This window comes from Salminus brasiliensis, chromosome 23 (assembly GCF_030463535.1).
Source record: "Salminus brasiliensis chromosome 23, fSalBra1.hap2, whole genome shotgun sequence".
Taxonomy (NCBI): Eukaryota; Metazoa; Chordata; class Actinopteri; order Characiformes; family Bryconidae; genus Salminus; species Salminus brasiliensis.
In genome coordinates, this window is record NC_132900.1 from 7,661,657 (window position 1) to 7,680,135 (window position 18,479).

The window sequence follows — 18,479 nt, forward strand, 5'->3', positions numbered from 1 at the left end:
AATAATAATAATATTTTACTTATTAAACTAATGAACTTTATTAATCCCGAAGGAGACTGGGGATGGGTCATTACAGCAGCAGGAAGACAGAAGACACTGTGAACATCACACATGTATTAAATAATGTAGAGGCTTAGTTATAGGCCTGTGTGCTCCAGTATCAGCAGGTAGTTCTCTGTTTAGCTGCAGTGTGTTTACAATATTACTGCTCACCTTTTAACAGGTTATGAGAAAGACCTGTATAACAGAGCAGCTAATCACCTTTAGTGTGGTTACCCTTATTAATCATCAGCCCAGCCGCAGCATAAGGGGGTCTGTGAAATCACTGCGGTTTAAGTCCGTCTATATTTAGATGAAATGCATCCAGTTCGTTCATCTTTTCCTCCAGCAGCCTGAATGAGCGGCGCTGCACGACGCCGTCACGTGACCTGCTCCGGATGACGCACATGGCGAGGAATCCCGCTCGCCCCGCCTCCCTCCGCGTCATGTGATCGCCGCGCTCGCCCCGCCCCCCTCCGGTGGGTGTGTTCTCGGTGGCTGAGTTTCATTCATAACTCCGTTTGTCCGTTTTTTCGGGGCTGGAAATGAAACGGCGCGGCGCCAGAGCGGGACGGAGCGCGTGAAGCGGAACTGGGTGAGTGACACTCCCCTTACAGCGTCTCGCGAGTTCTCGTCTGGTTTTTAATATATTTTTTAATGAATATTTTTTATTGTCTTATTTTCTGACATATGTTAAACATATATATATATTTATTATTAGTTTATTTTTATATTATTTATTTTGGGGGGGTGTTTTCTTTTTCTTTCTTTTTTTTTTTGCGTTACCCCCCCCCCCCTCCCTTTTTTCATTTCCCCCCACAGTATGCTTTTAGCATCATGCTAAAAATATCCGTCGTATTTTAAAAGTCCCTGCACGGATTTGCTAATAAAAAGCTGCACAAAAAAAGCCCACCCGTGTCGCGTCAGAAATCCCCCCAAAACCGCTCGTGCAACTCAGTGATGCTGCATGTGGCGAACGACATGATGCACGATCCTAAACACACCCATAGTCCTTCATAATCATACTAATAACGCTAACGCAGCCTGCCGACGGGGTCCATGCTGATATTGGCGGTCGTGCAGGGCGGCAGACTCCAGGCTGCCATGGCGGTGTGCATGTGTGTTTGTGGCGCTGGTGCGGTGTATCGTGTGTGTGTGTGTGTGTGTGCTCGTCGTGCATCACCCTCGCTGCAAAAACGCTTCGCCCCCGGACCGTGATGGCGGGGCTTGGGTTAAACCTCGAGCCCAATGCAGCCCCCCAGAATTCTGATGCATACACACACACACACGGGCGGCGGCGGAGGAGTGTGTGTGGTGACATTTCGGTGCGTTTCTTTCTAGCACAAATGCTGCAGGGTTGCCAGATGTTGCTGGATAGTTCCAGCTGGCTGCGAGTCGACTGAGGCAGGAGAGCAGCAAGAGAAGGTGATTAGAAGAAAGAGGAGAACAAAAGGAGCTTGTGTGTGTGTGTGTGTGTGTGTGTGTGTGTGTGTGTGTGAGAGGGATCAGGCGAGGAGTTTTCAGACTTCTGTCGTGTTGTGAAGGTGTAAATGCAGTCCAAAGGCTGACACAGCAGAGAAGTGAAGAACTGCACAGCTATGGGTCATTGGGGAAAGGGGCACTTTTACTTAGTCCAGTTTCAGCTGAAATGGTCAAAAGGAAATGCTGTAAATAGATCTGAGAAATTATAAAAGTTATTAAGCGACCATAAAGGACTGGCTTTGTGATGAATGACATATGCCTGTACTGTAATTCCTCAGATCTTCCCATAACCCACCATAAACAACGTTGTACCTCCAGAATGGTCGCTTTTAAAGGGTCCATATCCTATAGTTTATATGTTTTATCCTCTATGGTATCATTTATTTATTTATTTATTTTTACAATATGTGATTTTTTCATAGCTTTATGCACCAAAACCCTTTCAACAAATTCTGGCCTGTATTGGTTCCATACGATTAAACAGCCTACTTTCAGTACAGTGCCTTTAAATTCTCCTAAAAGCTTTGTTCTGATTGGCTGCCCTTGTTTAAAACACAGTCCAGGCTGAAACACAGTAAGGCTGCGTCTCAAACTAAATAAATGCTGCCTAATCAGGCAGTATTCATAGGCAGTAAGGTACCAGGTCATGGCCAGATTGAATGTTTGTATAAAATTCTGCCTGCTAAGGTACCTTCATCTTGCCGATTTGTGACGCAGCATAGTTAAATTCGTTGCTGCCTTACGTATGGTATCCCATGATCTTCTGGGTTAGCGCCAGCTCGCCTGGAGAGCATAAAGGCAACATGGTGGAAGCAAGCAGCAAACTGTATAAAGGTTATTTATGATTGATTGTTTTTCCTTAGTATTTTATTTCTGAGGAGTAATTGTCAGTGTAATTGCAGAATTTTAGATTTCGGTTGGAATAGTTACACCAGCTGATTGTCGGTACACCAGTTGATGGTCGGATTTCTGGCAATGTCCTAAAGTTTCAAATGCAGTTGGGTTGTAGATACCTTCATGACAATGCTGCATTCCAAGACACTGACTTATGAGACAGCTGCCTTTAATGTGAATGGGTGGAGCTAAACACATTGGTTTTTGTGATGTCACAAACATTCTTTAAGCTCAGTGTAAAAACATGGTATGGACCCTTTAATGTAAGTCAGTGTAGAAATTTTATATTGCAACTTTTTGGTCCATTAGTTACAAAATTATCACACAATAGCAGCTGATGTTAAAAAAAAATCACACATTTTTCAACCCCATTTCCTTCTGCTTAGAAATCAACAGAAAAGCCACTGCCTCCAAAACACACTTATAATAGGAGCTGCTGCGACGGTGCTGAAACACGCATAGGCATATAATAGGATCCAATGGGAAGATGTTTCATCACCTACCCATTGGCTTCTATTATAAGCTCGTTTCAAGTCAACAAGCACCAAAAACAGAGAACCTCGTCCACATCACTGTCTCTGCTGACTGACCATATGCCACAGATGCAGCAGCGAGAGACCAGGTTGACTAACTCCGAATTATTCCTTTAAGCCTGCAAACTCCGTAACCTTCCTGTTTAGATGGATGTGAACCACTGCATGCGTTCAAAGAGTTGAAGAGAGGAAAAGCACCTAGCTCACTCTCCTCCAGTCCTGAAGCATGGTTACATAAACACACTCCCACTAGCCTTAACCATCCGTACTCCTCCCACCTGCTGCCGAAGCCAAAAACCCATCTCCACTCCGGATAATGCACACCTCCTGTTTTCTTCCTCACACAGGCTGCACCTCAGGCCTTCTCGAGGAGTAGCAAAAGAAGGTGCTTGCTAGAAAGTGTGTGTGTGTGTGTGTGTGTGTGTGTATGGGAAGGACTCTGGAGGTGCTTCACTGAGTGGTTGAGATTTATTTTTTTCCGTCCTCATGAATACACAATGGCCAGGAACGGGTCTGGCTCAGTGCGGAGTCGGCTGTACGTTGCACATGCTCGGAAGCCATTACATTGGGGCTTAATGGGGATTGTAAGCATGGGGGCGAGAACAGGGACATGTTAATGCTCGGTAATGAGCTAGGTCATAAATGAATGGGACGTGTGAAGGATATTCAGGTGGAGGGGTTTTTAACCCCCTAGGCTGGATTTGCATGGTTAAACTTTCATGCAACTTTAGCTAGTTAGTAAGTAAGCTAGCAGTTAGTCCTCCAACAGTGGTCTTTCCCAACATCGGCCACTTCTGCATAGTGCGCATTTCTGCAGCTCCTGCCTTAGACAGACATTTAAACTTTATTCTTACAACAAATCACATCTGAAAACAATATTTAAACATCACTAACAACGCTGTAATCGTGCGCATATGGAGCGGAAATGGGCACTGCGCGGAAGTGGACGATATTGAGACTGTGTTCTCTTTACTCATTAGCATTTTCACACACTAAACTAGAAGGCCAGATCACTAACCTTCCATCCAGGCATGACTGGGTGCCCTCTTGCCTCCGAATCCTGTTCAGACAGCCCTTGGGTAATGTGATACTAATGAGGAGGTAGAGTTCAGTGAGCAGATAGCTAGCTAGTTATGAGTAGGGTGATTCTTTTTTCCCCTCAGAAATAAGAGCCCACAATAAGAACCTGTCCCGTTGTTTTTTAGTGACTCAAGCTTCCAAGGTTTACAATTTTACAGGGTTTATGTTCATATAGAAGAGTAATTAGCCGCTAGTGGAAGGGATTTCAGTGTTCCCATTCAGCCATTCAAGTGAATCGGCTTTTTCACCATGAAAATTTGATACACTTTAGGTCTGACTGAGGCTGTAGGCTTATTATACGATAGCAAAAACCATAAAAGGAGAGGAAATCTGCTCTCACAAACCACAGTTTGAATCTGCTGTCCAATGAAAAACTCTCCATTTTTGTCCATGTTTTAGTTTTGAACCCTGTAACTCATCCGTACACTGTGTAAATAATTCTGTACGAATGGACCAATAGAAATGCTCTAAATTACTTACTAAATTACGAAACACTTATGTTACATTGACTTCCATTGAAGTTCAGGGCATTTTTGCCTTCTCCTGTAAAGTCACCATTTTGGAGATACATGTTTTTTATTGGAAAGTGGTGATATTTTTTTCCATCTACAATAAAAGGCTAACTATGCTCACAAACAGTTCACCGTTAGGCTTCATCAGTTCATGAGTAGATCCTTAACATTGTGATCCATTAGGGTTTCACTTTTTATTTTTTATTTTTTGGATGTTCTACTTGGAGTTGATTCATCAGACATGACCACTGTTCCTGACACATTTATAAGCAAGCTCTCGGTCTACCTACAGCTGGGAGTCTATTCTTAAAAGAGTCTTCTCTGACTCCAGGAATTTGCAGGAATCGCAGGTCAACTCCAAAGCTTCCACACAGAGACGTTCAGAGAAGTTTGCCCGCATTCGCTCGCTAACGGAGGTATTCCGCTGTCACTGTCTAGACACTGTCTGAAAAATGTGTCGTTCCACATTACACACATCACTGGATTGGCTGTATTTTACTTTAGACAGAGCGGAAAACAAAGTAAAAAGTCAAATTTGTCGCAGGAAACATTCATACAGCGTTGCCAGTGCTGAAACATCCACCTTCTCAAAGGGGTTTAGCTCCTGTTAGCTAAATTCATTCATCTATAGTTAGCTCCCCAAATAGATCCTATCTGACTTATCTGAAGATCAACTGAGTTAATATGTCAGGAGCCCTCAAGATTTGTACCAAATCTTTTGTCTCCTTCCTTATGTCTTGATTTTTGGGATTGGGGAAATTCAGTTGACTGGAGTTGGCTCTCAGAATTGGACGTGGAGTCAACTCTGAAATATGTAAGTCTAAACAGGCTTTTAGGCCCAGCCATTAGATCTGGTTAGATCAAAAAAGGCATCCTAATCAAACCTTGGAATATGTTCACATTACACACCTCATTTATCAATTCCGATTTTTTGCTCAGATCAGATTCTCAGCGGTTCCCATTCATAAATATAAGCGACCTGTCCAATGTGAACAGATCTGTCCCTAAAACAGCATGCAAGCACCCATTGATGCGTTTATGCACATCGCCTCCATGCTTGTTTTGTCGCCTGCCGGTGTTTGCTGATGATGACGACTGCACTAAGCACGCGCGTACAGGCAAAAAGACATGAAGTCTGATCTGAGAAATCACATTAATGCCACATGCCCACAATTTGGATAGATGCCTGATCTAGAACCACATATGAAATGACCCGTTCATACCTGCCATTAACATGCACCCTAGGTGATCCGGACATAAGTGGCCAGCACAAAGTACAGGTGTGAACGGGATACAGTGTGTCTCGAGGACGCACTGTAATCCAGTCCCTCAAACACATTCGGCGATGGTCAGAGACCACATTATTCTTGTAGTGTGAAAGTCAAAGCACTATGATTCGTTCCTGACAACAAAGCACCGCCCACATCGACCGTGTCACTGTCCCGGCGGGAAATTATGGACATTTTCTCCTGGTCATTCATTAGTTGGACTGGAACACACAGCTTGTCGAGTCCCTGTAGAGGAGTACTGCCAATAGAATAGGACTCTCTAGAGCACCACGTCTAATACCAGGCTTGGGTTTGAGAGGTCTAAAGACCCCCAGCATCGAGCTGTGAAGCAGTGGAACTGTGTTCACTGAAATGATGGTTGGTGCTCTATCCAATACTTTTGGGATGAGTTGGGGAGTTGGTTGATGAGTTGGGGGGGGGTGATTGTCCAACATCCCGACCTCACTAATGCTCTTGTCGTTGAATGCAATCATGTCCTCACAGCTATGCTCCTCCAAAATCTAGTAGAAATCCTTTCCAGCTCTTTTTTTTTTAATACCCTGGATTTTAGAAGAACAGTGAATGAGCAGGTGTCCCAATACTTTTGTCCATACAGTATATCATACAGTATCATCCAATATGATACTATGTGTTTGGCCTATACTGTGCATCCCTACTGGAGTCAACTGCATAGCTAGTTTGTAAAGCATAGGCATATCCACACACCCAGTACCCACGCTGAAAATACCACACTTCTGTGATATCGCAGACCGAGCGGTTTGCCATAATCTGTACGTAGACTTTTACCACATCTGAAGAAACCCTTGCTCTCAGGCTCAAGCTTATGCGCTTTCTCACTCCACACACCAGCTGTAAAGGGAGGCGAGTGTATTACATAACGGCCCATTGATACTGAAGCCCAGTCACAACCCACCACTGAAATGAATGAAAGATGCGTCGGGACCTGACGAATCACATTTGTTAGGTGGCAGTCTCAGCTGCAGGGAGGATAAACCGCATCCTGCGTTCCCGGCCGCAGTGCTGATCTGTGGTGTTTCAGATGACCAGTAGGAGCTTAGTGTTTCTTGTTGCTGTTGTCTTGCAGGGGATTGATTTTATCTATAGAGAGATTTGAACACTTGATGGAAGCAATGCTAAGGTCCTTTCTGATGGTCATTCTCCACCCTCAACATATCAAACTAACTTTTTTGCTGCTGTGCCTTTTAGGCCGAGATATGTAAATGACCTCTGCTTTGACCTCACTCTCACCTAGTAATGCTCCTCATTCGGAAAGCAACTCTCTGCAGGATTTTAGCTAAACTGTGTAAGCTAAACTGTGGTCAGGTCCAAATGGTCCATGGTTATGACATCACAGCCATGATGACCTCAAATCAGTCAGCCTGTATCAGACATTATTTAATTGTATTTAGTGACGCTGGAAGAACAGAATATGTTAGCTAAATGGTTTCGCTAAGTGGCTGTGTGGCTTTACAGTGGCCCTGGGGCCTCTATGTACACCTAATAAATCACTGCGCAACACAATGTAGCATTTTTACCTTAAAAAAGGGTAGCGCCTCTATGTGCACCAAGTAACTGTAGTAAAGCTGGCAGGACATCATGTAATATCCTGTGATGTTACTCAGTGATGTTACCACCTCAACCCACTTGCTTCTTTCACTTCAGTGATGGCTTCGTATCTCTCAGCTTGTCACAAAATGCATGTGTTAAGCGTGTCCTTTCTGACTGTAGGGGGAGCCCAGGAGCACAAAATGACAGGTCTCCCATAATGTTGCTTTAAGACACACAACTATGGTATCCTTTCCACGGCAGGGTTCTTAACAGGCAGAGTGCACGATTCTGACAGATGAATTACGGCTTCAGCGAGTTAGTTAGCATTAGCTTTACCCTTGTAGTTACTTCAACTGTTACATAATGATTATGAGGTGCCGTGCACTTCCTGCTCCAGATTTAGCAGCACAGCAAATGGGAAGAGAAGCCGCAGCCGGTCCAACGGCCTTAGCGACCATTTGGCCCTGCAGTGGAAAGCTTTGGAGGCCGTTGCTGTTTTACTGCAGTTCTGTCATATTCCTGAAAATGATGTATTTAAAATATGATTATATTTGAATAAACAGTCAAGCTCTAAATTACAGTTTTTTATTTTATGAATTAATGAGCCTTAGTCTGTAATACTAATTAAGGTCCAGGTCACTGGATTTTTTTTGATACAGTGGCACGGACATTGGCATCAGCCCTCAGCTTCCATATTGGTACATCCCCTCACTTTAGAGATTTCAGTGAAGTGCAGTTAACCCAGCATCTCCATTGAGTGAGAGCGAAATGGAGCTAAAGAGGGAAGGAGGGAGTGGGAGGCAGATGGAGAGAAAGAGCAAGAATGGTGGAGACAGATGCCAGTAGAGAGAAGTGTGTGGGGGTTTCTGTTAGAGATGCAGAAAATAAGAAGAGTGTAATCGGGACAGGTGAGCTGTGAAGTGCTTTTTTAGCACAGAGCTTTGTTTTCTTCTGTTTAGTGTGTGTGTGGGTGTGTGGGTGTGGGTGTGTGTGTGTGTGTGTGTGTGTGTGTGTGTGTGTGTGTGTGAGTGAGAGAGAGAGAGAGAGAGAGAGAGTGTGTGTGTGGCTAAATCAGCAGTGTTAAATGAACTCCTACAGGCATGAATTAAAGTTACACTCTGTTCAGACAGGCTGTGAAGGAATTAACCAAACACTTGTGATTTTAGTGTGTGTGTGTGTGTGTGTGTGTGTGTGTGTGTGTGTGTGTTGTTACACCCTAGTCTAGAGCCAGGCCTTAACATTACTGCACACAGTAAGGAAGTACCGCCATAACCAGGGGTTACGGCCACACAGTGTGTGAGTGCTGCCGTAGTTAATCTGTGTGTGTGTGTATGTGCTTTTGTTTGTTAGCAGTGGTGTGTGTGAGTGTGTGTGTGTGTTGAGGTCGCATGCTGTGTGCCATCACAGATGTGGCTGCTTACCGCGGGGTCACGGTCCAGTGCACAGCACACAACTCCAGAGCGAGTGCCGCGAGAACTGAGGCTCACACACACACACACACACTCTCTCACACACACACACACACACACACACACACACACACAGATGAAAGCTGAGGAGAATCGGTTCTTTCTCCCAGAGTGCAGCTTGTCCTGCCTCCTGCCTACTTTAAAAGGGGAAAGGACACCCTGCATGGTCAGTACTCACCAGCATTGCTGAAGGCTTCTAGTACTCTTCTGAGGTTTAGGTAGGGGTACTGGAAAGGCCACGGCAAAACCTCCAGCTTGTGCCTCTTAAGGTGTGTTGGGATCGTTACCCTGCTGCAGAAGCCATCCTCTTCAGCTTTTTGTTTACAGATGGTGTGATGCTCGCTGATAAAGTACCGCTGTCACGTGTATTCTGTTACTGCCCAACCATGTTAGCTAGCAATTTTCTGTTCAATGTAAGTGGCCAGAAGTCTGAAATTGGTGGCCTAAAGGCGGTGGGGCATCACCCTGGTTCTGGTGGCCACAAGTGGAATTGGGCACAGGTGAAGCTGGAGAGTTTGTTCCTTGTCCTACAATACACCTAGCACAAACTAGTGAAACACACACATATAGACCTCACCTGAGACCACCTCTGCATCAGAGCAAGGCTATGCTACCCCCCCCCCCCCATGTAACCAGCTGTAAACCTTTATATTCTCTTAGTTTTTCCAAATTAAATCTGTAAAAAACAAACAGACCATGACTTCAGCTTATGATGATCTGGGAGAAGACTATAAGAGACGGGGGTGGGGAGGGGAGACTCTGAGGACATTGGGCTGGAGTTCAGGTGGCTTCTGCTTTGTGGTAGAAAGCCAGTCCCCCGTCTGATAAGTGGAGCCAGGAATGATAGATGACAGGATAAATAGGGAGGAGACGGGGTGGTGGAGGTCTGCACAGAGATAGAGATAGTAGAGATGGAATTTATGGGATGTTAGATTTGGGAGGAGGGGCTTCAGGCATTTGTTCCTTCGTTATTTCATATGATTTATGATTTATGATTATCGTCTTATGGGGCCAGCAAAGTGTCCCTGAAAAAGGCTCACGTTTCCACTGCCATAGAGAGATTTGGTTCTCATAAAAATAGTAAAACAAACACATCTGATCTTCTGATGCTCAATCAGCTCTGTAAGAAAAACAAATGATAAGAATAGAAGGGAGTTGATTGGACCCTCCAGGACGTGCTGGATCTCCTCAAGGAATGTTTTGTCTTCCCTTTTCTGCTTCTGCTAACTAAGCTTCTCTCTCAGAGGCTTTCTCCCTCGTTCCCTGTTCTCATCATTATCAATTTTCTCAAACTCTGTATTCCTGCTTGTTGGGCACCGAGCTGTAAAGGAAGAATTTCCAAGGTCTTTGGTTTGTCGGCCTTTTTGAGCAAAGGAAAAACATGCTGGCCATAGAGCCCCGCGCTGACAGCTCAGATGTTCTGGCACCTCTAGCCGCCCATGTCGGTGAGCCAACAGCCGGGTGGGGTGGTGGGGTGGAGGGGTGGGGGGCTGATAGAAGAGGAAGAAGCAAAAATCAGAGCCAAGTGGCTGTGAAGCGGCCGGCTGCGGTTTAGCCGAGTCAGCGGAGCGGGCGGGTGGGGGCTGGGGGGGGTGGGGGGGTTGTCTTCTTGACGAATGAAAAGCAGACGTCTATCTGATTGCCTGTCATATTCGCGTCTTTCCCCGTGCAGGAAGCGCACACCCCTGCCACGACCATGAGCGATGAGCTGCCTCTGCTGACCAGCCTCACGGAGAACGCCACCGTGAGTACCCCACGCCTTCACACCTCACATAGGAGCTGTAGTTTTCAAGTCACACTCACTTTAACTCAGGAGGCACATGTTCTTTACTAGCTTAATACACTCTCTGAAGCCGTAGACGGATCACCTTTCAGGGATTATTTGTAAGTAGGATAGTGTGAAGAACCTTTTTACAGTTTAATGTAGTAAGATCTTAAACGTAACCTAAACCACATTGGGTTTCCTAAAGGACTTTCTCATTGATGGTTTTCTCAGGAACATTGTGTAAACTGGATGTGTGGGTGTGAAGAACCTTTTTCCAAACCATATGTTCATGCCAAGAACCACTAGCAAAATTAAGGGGCCAGGCTTCTTTGGAGTTCCCTAAAAGAACCTTTTAAGGGACCAAAGTTTGGTAACAACTGATCTAGAGCAGTAAGATTAAGAACCTTTCTTCTGGACATCTGCCTCCCTGCAGAGCTCATTGTCAACCCAGGCAAAAAGCAAATCATGGATTAGAACAGTTCCAATGGCCCTGAGGAGACAGGACCCTGTGAAGATTGTAGACTTTTAACTAAACGTTTCTTAATTGGGACCTTTGTTCACACTGCTGGACAAATTTCTTAAATCCAGTTTTTTGACTAAGCGTTCACACTGGAAGCTGCAAGTGCTCAAATCGGACTTGTTATGGTGCTTACCACCAAATCTACGCTAGTTGTTGTGGTAACAATGCAGGCGTCCACACTCTGGCCTCACTACCTCAGTACCTCACTTTCACCTTAATATCAAGAGATCCTTATAGAATCAGATTTGAATTTGGAATTGAAGCTGTTTTCAATTTCAGAGTTTTTCGGCCTGAAATCTGTCCTGCTGAGATCAGGTCTGGCAAAAATCCTATCTGAGCTTCCTGTCTTACGAACACGGATGTGAAGTGTCATGGCCGAACGACTGGACTAAATGTTGCCTACATAACTAGCCTAGTCCTGCCTACATCCCAGCTGATGCTCTTAGAATCTCCGTTCCCTTATGCATGCTGAACCTGCCTTACGTAAATACGAGCAACAGCTATTGCAGCCTCAAAGAAAAGTCCATACTAAGCACTTTGCCTGCATCTGAGAAACACCCCCCCCCAGTACCCACCCATCCCATCTCTATTCTACCCCACTCCCTGCTTTCAAAGTCTTTTGATGCTGCATGGAGCTGCATCTCTCCAAGGCAGTGCAGCTGAAAGCGCTAGAAAATGGCCTGGAAGAATTCCTCGGCCTCCATTTGCCGACGTCTTTTCCTTTTGTTGTTCTTTCGCTCCGCTCGCCCAAGGGCGCCTGACGGAACCGTTATCTACGTCAGTCACAAACGCAGCTGAATTCAAGGAGTGCTATCATTCAATAGCACATTTTGCCGCAGCCGATGATGGCCGGGAGATCCGATGATCTCATCCTGGAGATATGAAATAAGATTGCCTTGGATTTTGAATGTCGTACTATAAAATATTGTAACGGGGCTGAAATAACATTAATTCTTATCCTTTCATAACAATAGATTTGCCGTTCCCAAATCCTTGAGTGCAGATTACCACAATCCGTTTCCGGAGGGCCAGCGCACATTTGTGTTCTACGCCTGCTGTAAAACCACCCACCCTAACCCCACCACCAGGTTGTCAGGAGCTGTAGAGCACTGCTCATACCTGGTATACAGTATGTATGTAGGGTCAAAAGGTGGACAGATTGGTGGTCACTCAGATCGGACTGGAAACATCATTACTTGTATACTGTAGACACTTAAAGCGTGCCATTTTTTAAGCAGTGGATGTCGGTTTTTGGTCCAGAAAGAGATCAGTATGAGCAAATCTTGAAATCTTGTGCCCTGTCACAGTCTAACACTGTCATGCAGATTCCAGGGATTGGATCCATGAAACGATGGTATCAGGGAGAGCATGAGCATCTGAATAGGCCATTTGCCAGTGTGCTATCAGCTGAGATAGTGTAGGAGGAGACTCTGCAGTCTGAGGAAAATCGTAGTAAAAACATAGAGTAAAACATACAGAGTTAAAGAGACGTGACGGGGTGGTAGTGGGGTGTGAAAACGTTAACATGGAAGGTAGAGATGGAATTGAAAGGATGTTTGATTGAGAGGAGGAGGAGATTCAGGCCTGGTTCTCCTCCCAAATATTCTGTTATTTCATACTTGTATCACTTAATTTGACAAAATAGCTTAAATAATAGGAATTATTTAAAATGAATAATTAATTTGATTCAATTTTGACAAAATAAGTAAAAATCACCAGATATGTAATGGGTTTAACAAATACTTGACATGTTTGTAAGTAAAACATGGTAGCAGGGAGGTTCTTAGAGCTAGCTTAGAGTTATCTCTGTGCTAAGTGCCGTTTTCTCTCCCAATTTCTTCCCAATTCAGTGATTTAGTGGGTATTTCAGTTTCCACCCACTAGTTAGGACTCCCTCATCTTGCAATGCTACCAGTGCTGGGAGGATGAAGGCCAGTATGTGATGTCAGATGAAGCCAGCCAGCCACACCAAGAATTTTGGATCTTTTAGGATCTTATATCGTAATAATATCGTTATTACTGGGTGCCCCCCCCCCAAATATTTTCCACAGTAGCTAGGAATCCCCCATCACACAATGCTAGCAGTGTTGGAAAGGTGCTTTCTCCAGCCAGCTGCTTCTTTTTGAACTGTCGCTAATTTAACACTATGAGCTCAACACGCTTGGAGGAGAACACTAATCGCTAATCTGTTATATCAGCTAACGGACGGCCACACTGACTAGCATCTTACTGAGTGATGGAGGGAGAGGGAGAGCCATCCTACCCTCCCAGAGAGAGAGAGAGAGGCTAATTGTGCTCCCTGATCGAGATAGAAGGTGACCTATTGACCTATATGTGTTTGGGATGATGAATACGGACTAATTTACTGTGGTCTGTTCCACATTTCTACTTATTTCACATTTTTATTTTCTTTCCAATTTAGTCATTAAGACGTAAACAGCACGGAACATTGAGGATTTGAAAGACCACAATAGAGGGTAGTGAGCAATTTGTGAAAAACATAAATTCCATTCATTATTTGCGAAGACAAAACCACCTCGGACCCGGAGTTCCTAATATGGGCATGACACCGACTACAGACTGATGCATTACTTCAGAGGTTAGTTGGAGCCGACTGCACTGCTAATTTTTAGCACACACTGCAGGTTTCACATACTCCTACATGAGGCTCTGCATGTGTTAGCTGAGCTATATGCTGGGCTGTATTCTGGGTTATATGCTGGCCTATATGCTGTGTGTTTGTATGTGTGCTGTAATAAGGGCTGGGAGTCCAGAGGGAATGGCTGTTGCCTGGAGACTGTCCCGTGTGCTTAAGACTGCGAGTGTGGAGTGGAGTACTTTCACCTCACATCAGGAACAAGGCTTCTTGCTGCAGAACAGGCCATTCACTTCTGCTTCTCATTCAGATCAGATCAGCTGTAGGTGGAGTGTAAGGTCCTTGAACACTTCTGTGGCTGGAAGGGGAAGATAATTGCTGCATGTATGATGCGTAGAACGAGCACATTGTGTGACTTAGCATAGTAACACACATGCACGTCAGCAGCTTCTCCTCGGACATATTCTCTCTCTCTCTCTCTCTCTCTCACACACACACACACAGAATTGTATGGAATCATTAATAAAAATGTGACTTAAAGGGTAGATCTGAAGAGATACACTATATGTCAGAATGTTTGTGGACACCCCTTTTAATGAGTGCTGACACACATGTGCAAATACACACACACAGCTTGTCTAGTCCCTGTATTGGTATTGCTAATGGAGTAGGAATCTCTAGAGCAGATGAACATGAGCCTATTGGAACTATGCCTAATGCCAGTCATGGGCTAAAGTGGTATAAAGCCCCCCATTATTCTCTGGAGTTGGGGAGTTGGAGATGAGGTGGGGTGAAAATCATCCAACATCCTGACCTCACTAAGGCGGTTATCGCTGAATGCAATCATGCAATCAAATCCTCACAGCAATGCTCCAGTAAAAATCTAGGAAAAGGCCTTCCCTCGACAGTAGATAAACACTTGCCTGCAATCTTAAAATCCAAGCATGAGCTTCACTTTGCTGTGCTTGAAGCTGACGGTAGATTGAGGTTATTCTCTGCACCAAACGACAGCAGGGTACACACTCACACACTCAAACACACATATATTTACACACAAACACCCACACTCACATCTTTGAGAAGATGAAAAGGAGCATTGAGTGCTGACGTTTCTGGCTTGGCTCCTTGGCACTGCTGGTGACAGCATCTTCCAAATGAAAGCCCCTTATTCTGCAGCTAATTTTAGTAGGCGCTGCCCTCGTTTTCCATTCAAATGAGCTCCGAAAATTGAATTAAGTATCTCATTGCCGTTTTGATTATGGACCAGAGGCTCAGACTTACCAGCCAGAACGTATTAATCAACCACCTCACGCAAACTTAATTGTACTTTTTAGTGCCGTCAGGATGTGTAGCACCTCGAACCCATTATTACGGAAGAGTTTACGTGGTGAGGAATTAGGGCACTAGTTGTTTTATAAGTAGTGTTCGGTTTTCAACCTAGTTTCTCTACTGTTTCAGTGTAATTTATAATCAAAGGCAAATTTATTAGTATTTATTTGTCATGAACATAGTCATGAAATGAAAGTAGTAAAGTAAAATGCTTTGATAACTGCCCGCTACCATGAAACAAAAAAGATAGAAAGCTCAAGCAAGATGTCCAAAAACCTAAACTTAGGGGTGGACAATATGACTATATTTGATCGAAATCGGGATTAATTGACCAGCTGCTCATTTCATTAAAGAAAGTGTAGTCAGTGCTGTTTAATTAGATGAAGTGGAGCAAACCCCAACGTTGGTTTGACATCAAATGTTGACATCTAACATTGTACAGATGTTGAATTTTGGTTGGAAGTTAAAGTCGCATATCCCTCAGAAACAAACGCTACGTTGACATCAAGCCCCAGTGTTAGGCAGACGTTGACCTGACACCATGGGCCCTATTTTAGTGCACTATGCAGCTTGATTCAGGGCTTGTCAGTGTGTCTTTGCTATCGTATTGATTGCAAAAGTATGCCTTGCACGGCTCGAAACGCGCAAAAGGCATGTAGAAAGTCTGTTTTGGTCTGCGTGTCACTCGCCATTCCCTTTAAGAAGGGAATGACCGCCAGGTCTGACTTTGGCGGACTGCTATTTCAATGGTGCCGTGGTTCCTGTAATATTGATTTATTTTTAAGTGTTTCATTTACTTCAGTGATGGAGAAATGAATGAGTTAAACTGAATTGTTAATAAAGAATCGGAAAAGAAACAAGCTTAACAAGCGGGGGTGTACGTGTGTTGGGCACAGGTCTGTGTTGACAATTCACTGCCAAGATAGCCTCATTTCGAGACCACCACACCCATCAGCGTAGATATATTGGCAGAGTGTAAGATAGGGCCCATGACTTAAAACCCACAACATATCAATGTGTAATAATGTCTCGTTAAGTAGACGTTAAAATAACGTTGCTTAGCAGACATTGCATTCTGGTCTCCAGAGCTAATGTTGGTAGTGTATGTAAGTACAGTGGGGAAAAAAGTATTTAGTCAGTCACCAACTGTGCAAGTTCTCCCACTTAAAAAGATGAGAGAGGCCTGTAATCATAGGTAGACCTCAACTATGAGAGACAAAATGAGAAAAAAATATTCAGAAAATCACATTGTCTGATTTTTAAAGAATTTATTTGCAAATAATGGTGGAAAATAAGTATTTGGTCAATAACAAAAGTTCATCTCAATACTTTGTTATATAACCTTTCTCCATGCAGATCTGTGATGTTTTGGGGCTGTCAGCGGGCAACACAGACTTTCAACTCCCTCCAAAGGTTTTCTATGAGGTTGAGATCTGGAGACTGGCTAGGCCACTCCAGGACCTTGAAATGCTTCTTACGAAGCCACACCTTTGTTGCCCTGGCAGTGTGCTTGGGATCATTGTCATGCTGAAAGACCCAGCCACGTTTCATCTCCACGTTGCATTGGGACTTGGCACTACTTAGCATCACATCTTAGAACCAACAAAATATTAACGCTAGCTGTCGCCACTGTTCTATGAGAAATTGACGCTGACATTAGACGTGTTTAAAATACAAACTTCAGAATACGAACACCCAACATCATGACCTACATTCAACCAGAGTGGCCAGCTGGGAAGAACCAGTGAAGCCTCTTGCCACAGCACTGCCCTGGTACCAGGTTCCTGCAAACATTCTGCCTGTAAAGGAGTAATTATACAGATTTAAGGTGTAATTTGCAAACACTCTTCCCTGTACAATTCATGAGCTGTTCTGCAGAAATTTCAAAAGAATTCCGCAGCTGCCCGTGACTTATTTTAAAAGTGAGCTTTAAGTCACTGTTTTCTGTTTTTTCTTTCAGTACAGGTAAAGATGGTATTCTAAAGAAGTGAAAGCAGAGCAGAACATTTTGTGGAATTTGGCCTTGTTATAAAACCGAACATGAATCTGCCATTATGCTTGAAGGCTGCTCTTGCCTATTAAACAGGACAGTTATGTGTTGGTCGTGAAATGATTCAGTCCCAAAATGAACTACGTAACACGGTCATTTTAACAGCAGTTCAGTGGAAATTTGACATTGCACTCAGTTGAGTAACACTTCATTTGAACTGGAATAACACCTGTAATGGACTGTGTTTAATGAACTGCTTGGGAGAGCACTTTGTACAGTGCTTAAGTTGTTTAAAGAAGGATGTAACACTTGAGCGTTTACAGTGGAACGTTTGCGGCAGGCTGATTGAGAGTCCTTTGTAGTGCTCGGTAACTCACGAGTGATTAGAAGTGGACATTGGGCTCTGGCAGGTCACAGTAGGTACAGTGCGGTTTGAAGCGTCTGTCAACACAGAACGACTTGAATCATTTCCATGTGTTTCCACTGGCTTTTGCCAGCTCCTATCTTTAACAAGTAGTATTGTTACAATAAGCATGATATGATAAGAATTATTCTGGTTATTGTGGACATCATATTTCATAATGACTATTGTAGTGGCTATGAACTCTATAAACCCTGTACATAGGCCTACACTTCATTAACTGCATTAATCTTATAATTAACATCAATTTCATTGACCCTACAATAGAAATTGTGTTTTGTGTTAATAACAGAAGACAAATGGCAAATAAATAGAAAAGTTGGTGTTTGCCTCCATGTGACGCTTCTAGACAGAATGGCGTGAGTGTAAAAGTAGAGGTGCTGGGGGGCTCTAATGGAACTAACTGGCCACAATATGAAGTTGGTTCCCCTCTTGCAGCTATAACAGCAGGTTTGGAACTCTGCAGACAACAGACAGAGCATTGGAGACGATTCATTTTTAATCTACTGATTTTATGCTTCTGTGGCCTTTTTTCAAAATCCGTCAGTGTCCAAAAGTATCCAGACACCACTTTCTAATGAGCGTGTTCAGCCACTTTAGGATGCCCCCACACACAGCTTGTGTAACCTCTATAGAAAAGCAGCAGCAATTGAATGAGATTGCACATGAGCCTCACTTAAATCACCAAAGGTATAAAGCCCCCCAGCATTAGGCTATGGAGCAGTGGATCATGCTTTCTCTGGAGTGATGAAGCTCCATCTGGGACCTTTGAGATGAGTTAGAGTGGGGTTTGGGATTCGGAACCCATCTTCCAACATCAGTACCTGACCTTGCTAATGCTCATGCAACCGAATGCAATCAAATCCTGACAACTAAGCTTGGGTGGAATTTAAAAATGTTAATGTTGTCTGGTGTAAAGCCTTCCCTGATCAGTAGAGACAGTTACTCTTTTTAATACCCTTGCTTTCAGAAGAAACCATGAATGAGCAGGTGTCCCAATATTTTGTCCATT

General features: G+C 44.0%; 1 protein-coding gene across 1 annotated transcript in view; it reads left to right on the forward strand.

Moving 5' to 3' along the window:
* The first annotated feature begins 571 nt into the window (after positions 1 to 571).
* cbarpa (CACN subunit beta associated regulatory protein a) overlaps positions 572 to 18,479 on the forward strand; it is a 37,894-nt gene continuing 19,986 nt past the window's right edge. Inside the window, exons 1-2 of the mRNA XM_072668634.1 lie at positions 572 to 634; positions 10,519 to 10,590. Of these exons, the coding sequence (XP_072524735.1) occupies positions 10,543 to 10,590 (48 nt within the window). The 5' untranslated portion in view covers positions 572 to 634; positions 10,519 to 10,542. The remainder of the gene's footprint in view (positions 635 to 10,518; positions 10,591 to 18,479) is intronic.